The sequence below is a fragment of the Gracilinanus agilis genome, chromosome 2 (assembly GCF_016433145.1).
Source record: "Gracilinanus agilis isolate LMUSP501 chromosome 2, AgileGrace, whole genome shotgun sequence".
NCBI lineage: Eukaryota > Metazoa > Chordata > Mammalia > Didelphimorphia > Didelphidae > Gracilinanus > Gracilinanus agilis.
Genome location: NC_058131.1, coordinates 265,104,117 through 265,118,386, shown reverse-complemented (window position 1 = coordinate 265,118,386; position 14,270 = coordinate 265,104,117). Strand labels below are relative to the sequence as shown.

The 14,270-nt window shown below is 42.6% G+C and overlaps 1 protein-coding gene across 1 annotated transcript in view; it reads right to left on the bottom strand.

Annotated features, from left to right (window-relative positions):
* LOC123233583 (DEP domain-containing mTOR-interacting protein-like) overlaps positions 1-14,270 on the bottom strand; it is a 51,939-nt gene that overhangs the window by 28,985 nt on the left and 8,684 nt on the right. The window contains exons 3-6 of the mRNA XM_044659646.1: positions 9,550-9,673; positions 5,025-5,203; positions 3,893-4,075; positions 3,540-3,604 (exon numbers count right to left, since the gene is read on the bottom strand). Of these exons, the coding sequence (XP_044515581.1) occupies positions 3,540-3,604; positions 3,893-4,075; positions 5,025-5,203; positions 9,550-9,673 (551 nt within the window). The remainder of the gene's footprint in view (positions 1-3,539; positions 3,605-3,892; positions 4,076-5,024; positions 5,204-9,549; positions 9,674-14,270) is intronic.

The following is a 14,270-nucleotide window of genomic DNA, read 5'->3' as shown; positions in this document are numbered from 1 at the left end:
AGGAGGAGGAGGAACAGGAGGAGGAGGAGGAGGAACAGGAGGAGGAGGAGGAGGAACAGGAGGAGGAGGAACAGGAGGAGGAGGAGGAGGAACAGGAGGAGGAGGAGGAGGAACAGGAGGAGGAGGAGGAGGAGGAACAGGAGGAGAGAATTTAACTTAAAAGAACATTAATGAAACACTAAAAAATGCAAAATAGAGAATAAACTTCAGAAGCAGACACACATGCAGGATAGTGTTGGAACCATCATGTTATATAATTTAAAAGAACTATTTATATAATCAAGTTTCACAGTGTCATAATTTTTTTTCCTTTTATTCTTTTTCTTTGTGGAAGAAAATGTTCATATTTTTCAAATTTACAATAAAAATTTTTTAAAGCAAATAAGAACCTGCTCAGTTTGTCTTCAAACCAAGGGACATTTTTAAAGTATTAAATCTATCTTAAAATGTAATTAAAAGGGGAATATATGTAAAATAAAGACTCGTGACTTATTAGGGACAAAACTCAAATTCATGGATCCTCTTTCACATTTATCTAAATTAAATGCAATTTAAAGAACAGCCTTGAAGCTCAATTGTGGAGATAGAATCAACAATATTTGCAATATTTGATTAGACAAAGTAAGAGTCAGGGAAGAGGCCAGAATGACAATGAGATTTTGAAACTGGGCGCCTGGAAGAGTTTTATTTTAACTCTCGTGTGTGTTATGTCTTATTCCCTGAACCAGACTCATAGAATATTAGATCTGAGTGGGATCTGAGACATGATCACTTTGCAGATAAAGAAATGGAAGTTCAGAAATAACTTAATTGAAATCACACTAAAATTAGTGTCAGAGCTAGACCTGGGGACCAATTCTAGCCCTGTGACAAACTTTCTGTGTGACCTTTATTAATATAGACTGCAAGTTCCCAGAAGCCAGTGATTATGTTTTTTCTTTCTTTGTACTCTTCTTGGTTCTTAGCACAGGGCTTTATATATAGGACAGGTACTTGTTGAATGACTACGTGAACTTCAGAGAGTCCCCAACAGCAAAGAAGATTTCATCAAAAGATACTAAACACCCAGCAGTAGATGCAGAAATCTCCAACTACCCAGAGTAGCCTCTAGAGAGATTCTCCTGCCATTATTTCCTGCCTAGCCTAGCCACGTCAGGTTACCCAACATGAAGTATCTTAGCCCTTTAGTTGATATGCCACCCAGGCTGGAATCAGGGCTCTATGTCTCCATACCAGCAGTATTGTCAGGCTCCCAGACATAGGAACCATCCTGATAAGCCCATGAGTGCAATTTCTCCTCCCATGACCAAAGGAGAAAAGGAAAAAGAATGGCAAATTACAAATATGCCATGTGCACTACATAGCCAGTGAAGCCATTAGGCAGAGAATATTAATTAGGAGGACCTTTGGGGATGAAGGTCTTTCACATCAGCTGCCATCTCCAGTGAAAAAGAGCCAGCCTTCAGACAGAGTGGTTCCTCTTATTTTCCTAAGTGCCCTCGATGAGTAAGCACTTACATGCTCTGAAAAAGCTTCACCTGCTGTTCAGGTTAAGTGGGAAATCTGACCATAGACCAGTCATATTCATTAGAAAAAGTTCATGCTATAAATTAAGTGCCCTGGAGTGAATGTGCTCTTTTGGCTTCCTAAACCGTACAATTAAGGCAGCTGGGAGGTACAATGGATAGAGCACCAGACCTGGAGGCAGGAAGACTCAAGGGACTTGCTCAAGATCAACACTATGCAAGTGGAAAAACTTTCAACCAAATGCAATCAAAACTTTATGATTTGGGGGCAGCTGGGTAGCTCAGTGGAGTGAGAGTCAGGCCTAGAGACAGGAGGTCCTAGGTTCAAACCCGGCCTCAGCCACTTCCCAGCTGTGTGACCCTGGGCAAGTCACTTGACCCCCATTGCCCACCCTTACCAATCTTCCACCTATGAGACAATACACCGAAGTACAAGGGTTTAAAAAAAAACTTTATGATTTGTGTATAGTGTATATGAGTTAGGTCATAATTTTAACCTCAGACTGGCCTTCCCACTACATCTAGAAAACAGAAAATCTATAGCCAAGAGCTGCTAGGTGACTCAGTGGATTGAGAGGCAGGCCTAGAGAAGATGTCCTGGGTTCAAATCTGGCCTCAGATACTTCCTAGTTGTATGACCCTGAAAAAGTCACTTAACTCCAATTGCCTAGCCTTTACCACTCTTCTCCTTGGAACAATTATACAGTATTGATTCTAAGATAGAAGGCAAGGATTTTAAAAAAAATTAAAGAAAAAAGAAAATAGTAGAGCTTTCTTTTCCAAAAGTCTATCTATGTGGAAAATACCCTTATTTTCCCTTATTATTGCTATCCATCTGAAACAGTGGGGATTAAAGCAGGGCAGGGATAAGAGAAGAGAGTCATTTAGCATATCCCAAAGTCCAATAGAAATAATTCTTTCATTCAAGAGTGTGCTGGAGCTAGCTCAAATTAGCTCTGGAAGCCTGTTGTTTAATTTTTAATTAAATTTAATTAATAAGTGTAAGCATTTATACCTCAAAAGTTAGAAAACACCCTAAATCAGGGTTAAATTTATTGTTCTATTGATTGTTAATAATGCAGATTAAGCTTAAAAGTGAATCAGGATGCAGAGTGAAAGGACTTCTCTACTAGCAGCAATGCAATGATCCAGGACAACTCTGAAGGACTTATGAGAAAGAACTGTGGGAGCAGAAACACAAAAGAAAAACAACTGCTTGATCACATGGGTTNATTGGAGACAGCATATTACTTCTAGCTAGTCCCACATCCCCCTCTATGCCAAGCTGTTCCTCTTCCTGCCATGCATTCTCCCAACTGAATCTCTAGCTCCTGCTCTGGGGCCATGTTGGTTGAAGAAGAAAGCTTACCACTATGTAACCAGGCCCACCCACCTTACCATATCATCTTCTTGCAATTTCACTATGCTCATGCCCCCGTGTTTTCCATTGCTTTCTCTGAAAATAGCAATGAAATCAATATTGCTATTATTTCTGGAAAGAATACAATTCCATTGCCCAATGGCTCTATTTGCCAAACTTGTGATTTCCCCCTTCCCTGGCCACCATTATATATAATTCCATCTTGCTCATTAGAATGCAAGTTCCTTGAAAGCAGAAACTATCTTGCCTTTGTATTTCTATCTCCAACTCTCAGCAGAGTACCCAGCACATTCGTGCTTAATGAATTTTTCTATCCATTCATTTATTCCAAGTTCACATCAAATTGCTTTTTAAAAATATAACCCTTACCTTCTTTCTTAGAACTGGTACTAAGTGTCAGTTCCATGGCACAAGGGTATTTAGTAATGGCTAGGCAATTGGGGTTAAGTGCCTAGGATGGCACAGATAAGAAATGTCTGAGGTCAGATATGAATCCAGAAGAGCCTGATTCCAATCCTGGAGCTCTATCCACTGAGTCACCTAGCTGCCCCAATATCAAATTATTAATGACTATTCTTTGGATGCAGTCATTGAACCGGTTCCAAATTGACCTAGTCCTACTATTATCTAACTGTCACCTCATCTTCTTTTTTATGTCGATCATATGCCAAATGCAGTCGTTTCTCTTTTATTTTCACTAAAGGAATGGAAAATTGTTGTAGAAAATCTCCAGCCATAGATAATCCCAAACTCATTTCCTTTGGCTGCTGTACAGAGAGCATTCTTGCTCAAATACATATAAAAGAAAATATCACCTCTCTGCCCATCCCTGAAATCTATCGGGCATGACCCTACTTTTGGAAGCCTGGCTGGTGCTCAGCTAGAGGATGAAAGGGTAGGACCATGTTGTGGAGAATTGAAAACTCGTATCCAAGTGCAGATGAACTTCCTTACCCTGAGGGACTGTGTGTCTGTGACTGGTTACCTGAGAGGAAGCTGGTATTGCCCTGGTCAGGGTTGAGCTTTCGAAGACAGAAGGGGCTATCGGAGCTCTCAGGGACAGTTCGGAGGTTATCTGTCAGAAGCTCTGTCAGTCGCCGCCGCCTACGGAAGTTGATTCGGAACTGGTAGAGGAGGTTGCTATCAAAGAAGTGGTGCTTGGTAGAGACTAGGCATAGAAAGAGGAGAAGTCAATAAGGCTAGAAGAGATCCCTGATTCACTCTCCCTGTTCCTTCTCTTTCCCTTTCAAACTAAGTCTGTTCTGTGGCACCTACAAAATATAACCAGAGAGCCAAAATATTTCCTCTAATAACCCAACAGCTCTACTCACTTGGGAAGGAGCTTGAGTGCTTCACTTGCAAGTCACAAAGACCTGAGTTTAAATTCTACCTCAGATGCTTCTTAGCTATGTGACCTTAGACAAGTCACTTAACCTATTTGCCTAAGTTACTCCATCTGTAAAATTAGGGAATGGGACTCGATCTCAAAAATATATTCAATCCTTATATTTATCATCCTGTGTTTGACCTAAAATGTTACTTCCTATCCTCAATGACCTCCCCCTTCTCAGGACTGCCTATCACTGGTTTCTCACACAATGAGCCCTGGATTACAAACTGTCTTGCTAGTTCCATGTGTAAAGACTTAGTCTTCCCAGCAAGAAGAAGCTTCCTGAAGGAAAAGCTTGAGTCTTTTCCTCGGTCTGTTTCTTCAGTAGTAAGACTTACTAAAGGATTCATCTTGAGTTAGGCATGGCAATGGATATTCTAATCTTCATTCTATAGAGAAGTAGTGCCCAAAACAATGTAGTAAATTTGCAGCAGAGCTCAAGGAAGATCATGTACTAAAACAAAAATATTAAAAGTCAGTTGACTTGGACTCCAGTTTCAGTCTTGCTACTAAATTATGTGATTCTGGTGCCTAAAATCCTACCAAAAGAATGGCATACCTTGAGGATATTCATTGCAACTCTTAAGATGTAGGAGGCATCCCACATTGTACGAGGAGGGCAAGAGCATAGGGCAAGGCAGCTATACTTTCCCAACTTTAGCAAGTGGACCCAAACTGCCCACTCCCACATCAATCACCTTCTACCTTCTGATCTCCTCCTCCTCACCATGTTGAATGATCCCATGTTCCAGAAGAGCCCGACACAGCTCCACAGCTTCCTTTCTGCTGGCTGCCTCTCCCTCCTGCGTGAGCCAATCCACCATCTCGCAGCCCAGGAAAGCTCGTTGGTACCTGACAGCCTTTTCCTCCCGCACTTTAAGGATTGAGTCATCGGCACTTACCAACCTAAAGAGAGGGGCCACCTTGGAATGAGGATATCGCCTACCCTATGTCCCCCAAGCCCTCCTTGGTCATTCTTCTCATGGTACTCTGTAATGTGTAAGATGTTTTCAAATCCATTAGCTCCTCGGACATATATGGCATCCTTTGGAATCCACTGTGAGATAGGCATGGCAGCGGGTATTCTAATCTTCATCCTACAGAGATGCCCAAAGCCACATATTAAATTTGTAGCAAAGCTGAGATCAGACTGGCTCAAGGAAGGCCATGTACTAAAGTAAAAATATTAGAAGTCAGTTAACTTGGACTCCAGTTTCAGCCCTACTACTAAAATATGTGACAGAGCAAGATGATCCTCAGTTTTTCTATCTGCAAAAGATGGATAATAATGCATCCCCTGTCTCTCGTACAAGGTTGCTCTGAGGAGAAAATTATATTAATGTCTGTGAAAAAGATATCGTTGTTGGTCAGTCGTGTCCAACTCTTCATGACCCCATTTGGGGTTTTCCTGGCAAAGATCCGCAAGCAATTTTCCATTTCCTTCTCCAGATTATTTTTCAGATAAGGAAACTGAGGCAAACAGGATAAAATGACTTGCCCAGGGTCACATAACTAGGAAGTACTTGAGGCTGGATTTGAAGCCTCCAATTGCAAGTCCCAGGTCTTTTTTACTCCAGGCTTAGCACTCTCTGTACCTCACCACCTTGCTGCTCTATAAAAAATACAAAGCCTTGCACAAATTGTGTTTTGGCATTGTTTTTTGCTAATTGTGTGTGTGTGTGTGTGTGTGTGTGTGTGTGTGTGTGTGTGTGTGCGCGCGCCTACACAGGCATGCATGTTTTTCTAGCTGGATAGAAAGATAAGAAACCTGGGCTGTCAAATGTTCTGGTGGGTACTAGAGATTCAGGACCTAGCTGGGCACCTCACTGAGGAAGGCTCAGCCTCCTTGGTCCAGGCTAGGACTCTTTCTCCCACACCTGCCAAGGTGGGCCCCTTCGGACTCTTGACTCCCAGAGCAGCCACAAGAAGGCTGATCTTTTAGCATCCCCAGGAGAGTGATGGAGCAAAGGCGAGTACAGCTACCTGCATTCCTAGAGATGGTCAGCAGAGGGAGCCCCAGGCCTGCGGATCTCTTACTCACAGATTTCCCTCAGAGAACTGGAGTAAAGAGAGGAAAGCCCCAGGCTCCCACCCCAGACAGGCGAGGGCGTGCAGACTTTGTGCACACACAGCTCCCTCTCACATGCACGATGCCCTCACATGCAATGCCCGACGGTTCAAAGATGGGGGCAGCTGGGTAGCTCAGTGGATTAAGAGCCAGGCTTTGAGACAGGGGGGCCTGAGTTCAAATATGATCTTAAGACACTTCCCAGCTGTGCGCCCCTGGGCAAGTCACTTGATCCCCACTGCCTAGCCCTTACTGCTCTTCTGCCTTAGAACCTATACTCAGTATTGATTCTAAGATGGAAGGTAAGGGTTAAAAATAAAAGAAAGAAAGACATGTTGAATATGTTTTTGTGATAATTCACTGAATTACTTGCCGACTCTGGGAGAGGTTAGATAGGAAGGAAGGGAGACAACATAAATCCTATAGCTTTGGAAAACTTATGTGGAAATTTGTTATTAAAATAAAATAAAGATTAAAAAAATTTTAAATTAAAGGCATGTTGCCTCAGATGTCACAGACACCTCTACTGCCCATTTACTTGTGTGGACACCACAGGCAAACATGGGGTTATACATTCAGAGCTGGAACCCCATTTTACAGATAATGGGATCATGAATTTAGAATTGGAAGGGATTTTGGAGGACAATTAGTCTGACTCCCTCCTTTTTCAGATGAGGAAATTGAGGCCAGGAGAAATAATATGACTTGTTTGAGGTCTATTAGGTAAGGAAAGGCAGAGCTTGGATTAGAACCCAGGTCTTCTGACTCCAGGTCCACCATGCTTGCCATCAGCCATGCCATGGTTGTGCAGTCAATCAAAGTGAATAAGAATCAATTTGGCACTTGGATGCCAGTATACAAAGGGAAAATGTCCTTGGCAGCAAAAAGCTTAGATTCTACTCAGGAAAAGCAATTTTAAAACTAGAGAAAAATAGAAATCATACAAAATGAGTATGATTAAATTGCCATTTGGGGTCAGGGAAGCATAACTGTGGTAATCAGGAAAGGCCTCTTGTAGGGTATGGCATTTGAGCTGACTTGTAATGGAAGAAGAGGGTTCTAAGAGGCAGAAATGAGGGAGAACAGAACTGTGGGCACGAGGTGTCAGCCCACTGCACAAATCCATGGATGGGAAAGACGGAGTGTCATATATGAGAAACATCAAATAGGTCTGTTTGCCTGGAAGGCAGGCTGTGTAAAGCCAAGCAGAGTGCAGTAACCCTGGAAAGGTCAACTAGAGCTGGACTGAGATGCGCTTGAAATGCCAAAGGGAAGATTATATATTATCCTAGAGGCAGAGAGAGCTCTTGGAGCTTTAAAAAAACACAACAACAACACATCAAAACCTCACCTTCCATTTTAGAATCAATACTAAGTATCAGTTCCAAGACAGAAGAGCAGGAAGGGCTAGGCAATGGGGGTTAAGTGACTTGCCCAGGGTCACACAGCTAGGAAGAGTTTACAGTCATATTTGAACCCAGGACCTCTTGTCTCTAGCCCTGCCTCTCTATCCACTGAGCCACCTAGCAGACCTGCCCCTGCAACTTCTTAAACAGGGGAGTGACATGGCCAGACCTATGTTTCTGCAATATCACACTGGTCGCTCTATGGATGATGGTTTAGAGGGAAGAGACTGTGAGACTAATTAGGTCTTAAGCAGCGGGGTTTAGGCAAGATGAAGACCTGAAATAAGGAAGTTGGTCATGTGAAAGGAGATAGATGTGTGGAAGAGACTGAAGAGATAGAATTGGCTATATAGGGTAAGAGAGAGTCAAGGATGAAGTCTAGTTCATGAATCTGAGTGACTGGAGGAATTGTGGTACCCTCAACAGAAATACAGAATATTAGGAAGAAGAGTGGCCTTGGGGCCAGATTAATGAGTTTGATTTTAGACAAGCTGAGTTCTAGAAGCCTAAGGGCTATCCATTTAGAAAAATATTCTAGGCAGTGAGTGAGGCAGTACAGAAGTTCAAGAGAGAGGCTAGGGTTGGATAGATAGTCTAAGAGTCATCTGTGTAGAACTGAACCCAGAGACAAGCAAGTGGGAGGGGATAAAATTGAGACAATGAGTCTTTTATTTTAATCCTTACTTTCTGTCTTAGTGACAATTATAAGACAGAAGGGCAAGGACTAGACAAATGATGTTAAGTGACTTGTCCAAGGTCACACAGATAGGAAGTATTTGAGGTCCTATTTGAACCCAGGTCCTCCAGATTCCAGGTCTGGTGCTCTATCTACTGAGACATCTAGCTGCCTTGAGACAAGGAGAATTGAAAACCTTTTCTAGCAATGTGTCTGTGGAAGGAAGGAGAGATATAAGATGATATTTTCAGGGACTGTCATGATCAAGTTTTTTGAGGATGGGGCAGATCTGGTCATGTTTGTAGACATCAGCAAAGGAGCTGGCATAGAAAAGTGACATCGAGGAAGATTGGATGATCAAAGGGGCAAGTTCCCAGAAAAGAAGAAGCAGAGAGGATAGAATGGCAAGCAGGAGCTAGGCAATGCAGGCAAGCTTCCTTGGACACTATGCATAAATATACTCACGTGAACAACATAAAGAAAGGTACACATTCACATGTACTCCGCCAAATACATATATTCCCATGGACTCTGCAGACACAGCCACACTGACATATACATAGGACACAAATTCATGCACATGAACACTATATAGGCTCTTGTGTGCACACATATGTACACTAAACACAAGCAAGCTCAAATGCATATATGCCTCACCAACATACTGAAAGAACACAGGCAGGAATGTGCTCGTGTGTGAGCAAATGTTGGTGGAAAGAGGGATGAGTGTAGAACAGAGGAGGGCAAAGGCTGACAGTCTTTTGTTGTCAATGATGGTCCCAGGGCCACTATAAGAAAATGGCAGGCTTAAAATTAATCCCAATAGGGGGCAGCTGGGTGGCTCAGTGGATTGAGAGCCAGGTCTAGAGATGGGAGGTCCTGGGTTCAAATCTGACCTCAGATACTTCCTAGCTGTGTGACCCTGGGCAAGTCACTTGACCCCCATTGCCTAGCCCTTACCACTCTTCTGCCTTGGAACCAATACAGAGCATTGATCCCAAGATGGAAGGTAAGGGTTTAAAAAAAACTAATCCCAATCCTATCCCCCCCCCTCCCAAAGTCTACCCTTTTTTCTCCCATCCCCTCCAGCCCAGCTACATACGCTTCATACAGACTCTGGCCTCGAAGAAACACCTTGACATCCTTGTTTAAAGGGAAGGTCCCATCATCCTTGCGGAAACGGTACAGAAGTTTGGCGTCTTTGTAGTCGGAGTGCTCATCACACACTGTTGAGGATGGGGATAGGAGTCACTCAGGGCATCCAGGCCCATAGGACCAAGCAAAACCCTCCCACTCAGAACAGAATGCACTTAGTGTCTTTGGTCAATAGACCCCTGGGGTCACTGACAGACAGGAAAATAAGCAGATGTTTTTGAGGGTAGATGGACAAATAACTCTGATCACCTAGCCTTTCGTGGCCACAATACGACCTCGACATAAAATAGTATATACTTCTTTCAGGGAAAGTATTGATCTTATTTGGACAACTCCTGCCCTCATAAGCTGACTAACAGGCGAAGAATATTTGAAGAAGGCAATTAAAAAGCCCAAAGTCAGAAAGACAGTGAGTGATAGAAATAAGACTAAAACCCTGGGTTGATGTCTTCTCCCACTTCATCTTCCTTTATTCTTTTCCCTTATGAAGAGGTAGTCCTTTTTCCTTGCCAAGGCAAGGAAATCCCTCTATGTGATCCTTGGGAGCCTTGATTCCATCTCTTCCCATCATTTCCAGCAGACAGCCTCCTCTCTCATTCCTATTCTCACTAATCTTCACTGTCTACTGGTTCCTCCACTGCTGCCTATAAGTGCACCATCCTTTAAACACTCTCAGCTCATCTGGCCATGTCCTATATTTCTTCTTCTCCTAATCTCTTCTCCCCTATTATTCCTTGAAAAAGCAGTCTATCCTTGGTGTTTCCACTTCCACTCTTCTCAGACTTTTCACTCTCTGCAGTCTGGCTTCTATCCTTATCATTCAACTGAAATTACTCTCTTCTAGATTACCAATGATCTCTTAAATGCCAAATATAATGGTCTTATTTTTTTTAAGGCAAACAGAGTTAAGTGATTTGCCCAGGGACACTGAGTTATTAAGTGGCTGAGACTGAATTTGAACTCAGGTCTTTCTGTCTCTAAGCCCAGCCCTCTATCCACTGTATCACCAAGCTGCCCCATAATGGCCTTTTCTTTAAAAAAAAAAAAAAAAAAACCCTTACCTTCTATCTTAGAATCAATAGTACGTAGAAGAGTGGCAAAGAGTAGGCGGGGGGGGGGGGGTAAGTGACTTGCCTAGGGTCACACAGCCAGGAAGTATCTGAAGCCAGATATGAACCTGGGATCTCCCATCTCTAGGCCTGGCTTTCAATCCACTGAGCCACTCAACTGCCCCCCATAATGGCCTCTTCTTAGTCTTGATCCTTCTTGACCTTTCTGAAGACTTTGGTATGGTGATCAATCTCGTCTCCTGGAGTATCCTCTTCTATCTAAGTTTGTGTCACTTCTTTGTCTGGGTTTTTCTCCTTCCTATCTCATCAATCCTCCTCAACCTCCTTTGCTGGTTCTTTATCTAGCTTATATCCACTAACCACAGCTGTCCCCCTAACCCCATTCTATTGTTGGACCTCTTCTCTTTCTATAATATAGTGACCTCATCAACTTCCACAGTTCCACAGGAACTTTCAGGTTCGTCTCTATAAAGATGATTCTCAGATTTATTATACAGCTCTCACCTCTGCAAAGCTTCACTTGATACCACCTGCCTTTTGGACATCTCAAAATCATCACATCCTAAACAGGGCTCAATATCTTTCCTTCCAAGCACTTGTCTTTTCTCACTTTCCCCATTACTATTGAGGGAACTACTATCCCTCCCAGTCACCCCAGCCCACAACTTTAGTGTCATCCTCAATTTCTCTCATGCTTGTTCTGTAGTTCCATTTTGATTCCAAATCTTATCATTTCTATATTCATGGTGTCTCATAGATTCTCTCCTTGATTAAGCCCTCATCAGCTCATGCCAACTCCAGTGGCTTCCTATTGCCTACAGGATCAAATATAGAATGGGAATTCCTCAAGGGTAGGAACTAAGTTTTTGTATTGTTTCTTTGTTTTCTTTTCTTTAGGGAATGGTTCACAGTAGTCTGGACATGCAGTGGGATCTCGATAAATAATTGTTGCCTGAGAAGGGATCAATTCTATCTAGACATCCATCCATTCATCTAACCATTCATCCATCCACATATCCACATGCATTTCCCAAAGAAATGTATCCCATAAAGGGTTGGTCACATCAAGTCCCAGGAGGAAAGGATAGAGGGAGTGGATAGATAGGGAATAGTGGGCCAGGAGAGAATGAAAGGGAAAATAAAATTAACTACTTTCACAGAGTACCTATCTACCACAGCTCTTCCCTGAATGTTGTTTTTCAGTCATTTCCAACTCTTCATGACCCCATTTGGAGTTTTCTTGGCAGAGATATTAAAAGGGTTTGCTATTTTCTTCTTCAGCTCATTTTACATATGAAGAACTGAGGCAAATAGAGTTGTGTGACTTGTCCAGGGTCACACAGCTAATAAGTATCTGAGACCAGATTTGAATTCATGAAGATGTCTTCCTGATTCTAAGTCCAGTGTAATAATGCTTAGATGCCTCTCTGAATAAACAGTCATTAAGAGAGAATGGTACTAGAATCTGAAAATTTTGCTTAATGATCACATTGACATAAATAAAGCAGTAATGAAATATTTTAGAAATCTGGTCAATGCACTGCCAAGTTTTAACTTCAGAGACTTGCTGGTAAAGCAAGCCTCCAGCCTCACCAAAGAAGGGTGGCATTTTGTAGAGGTTGAAAGAGGCATACATTGTCATACATGACTAAGTGTGTATTTGTTTTAACTAACTGAACTTTGTTACATAGGAAGATTCTTTGTAGGGAGGAATGAGCTAGAGAGTAATGGGGATATGACAATAATGTTTTTTAAAAGAACTTCAATATTTTTTAAAAAGAACACATAGTTCTCATTCATAAGAATAAGGGATAAGGAGTAAATTAAGATATCCAGTTTCCCCAAGTCCTGTATCATTTGCATATGAAGAGTGAGGGAAATAAGAGAGTCCAAGACACAGGAATGAGAAGCCAAGCCTCATTCCTCTGTGGCTTTGGCTTCCTGGATCACAGTCCAAGGCCTGAGCAAGGGTCAAAGCTGGTTCTTGTTCCATCCAAATGACTGTTCATCATTCACCCATAATTATGGCCTGGCCATACAGCTTAGGAGAACCATCCAGGAGACCTCCAGGAAGAGTAGCTTGTGAAGCTGTGTGGGCCTACAGACACACACACACACACACACACACACACACACACACACAACACATTCCCTCCCTCCCTCCCTCCCTTCTCTCTCTCTCTCTCTCTCTCTCTCTCTCCTCTCCTCTCCTCTCTCTTTCACATTCAGTCTTTCACATACATACTCTCCATACTCACACCCACACAACCTTTCACATGCTTCATACTCCCAAGTGTTTTCTCTCTCCCCTTCCCTCTCCCTCCCTCCTTCCTCCCTCCCTTTCTCCCCTCCCTCTCCCTCCCCCATTTTCCTCTAGTGTGGAATTCTCCAAATGAATTTAGAAACCAGACAAGGGGCTAGTGTTTCTCTCCCATAGTCTCCACCGATGACTTAGCAGGGAAAGATAATCTATCCCCCTGACCCAAGCTACAGACCATGAGGACTGCCTTACCTCTGTGATGTCATGGGAAAGATGTCAAGAAGCCTCCCTACTCCCAAGAACCCTTCTGCCCAGTACCTGAATTAACCATGTGAAGCAGTACAGCATGGAACATGAACTTGCTCTGAAGACAGAGGATTCATACTCTATAGTAAGTACACTGAAAAGCCTAAACCTTTTACATAGACCATCTTGTCTAGCTCATACAGTCCCCATCCTATATTTGTGAGATTTATTCTTTGAAATCAGTATGGAACTTTACATATGTCACTATTAAATTCTAGTCAACCAAGGTCCTTGTATTCCTCCCTTCCGAGCTTTATGTCACCTATACATTTGACGTGTTAACATACCATTTATGTTTCCATTCAGATAATCAATGGGTACAAATACTACCTCTGATGCTTACTGTGGCCTTTATCAAGTCCCTTCATTTCCAAAGGCCCCAGTTTCCTCATCTATAAAGATGGGGAAGGAGTTGGATTAGATGACCTCAAGTCTCTCTCATCTCTACAGCTGTGATATCATGATCTTTCCCCACTTCATTCTTTTGAGCTGAGCATTGTTCTTTCCAGGTTCTTCTTATTAAGCTCATCATTAGCCATCAACACTTCAATATGAGTGAAGTTATCATATCGATTCCAAGATGGCTTATCAGAAGGGCAACTTCCCTGGGCAGATCCTGGGCATGGGATTAAGTTAGAAATGGTCAATATTTTAGCATGCTCAAGTGAGCAGTAGAGCAGAGAGTGTGAGCACCAGCAGAAAAGGCATTGCTCGCTCAGAACTTCAAACACAACTGGAATTCAGTGATGATGCAGGCAACTAGAGAGGGAAAATAGTGGCTATTTATCTGTGGGTCATGCTCCAAAGACTAAAGCTATACACAGGCTGACACTGAGTCATTGTCTTTCTCTACGCGGGGGTGGGGGAGATTTTTGGACATGGAGGCAAAAGAAAATGGAAAAAAATATGTTTAGAAAGGGAAAAAAGCATTTTTGAAATTCCATGGTGAAAGAAAGAAAGAGAGAGGAAGGAAGGAAGGAAGGAAGGAAGGAAGGAAGGAAGGAAGGAAGAAAGAAAGAAAAAGAAAGAAAG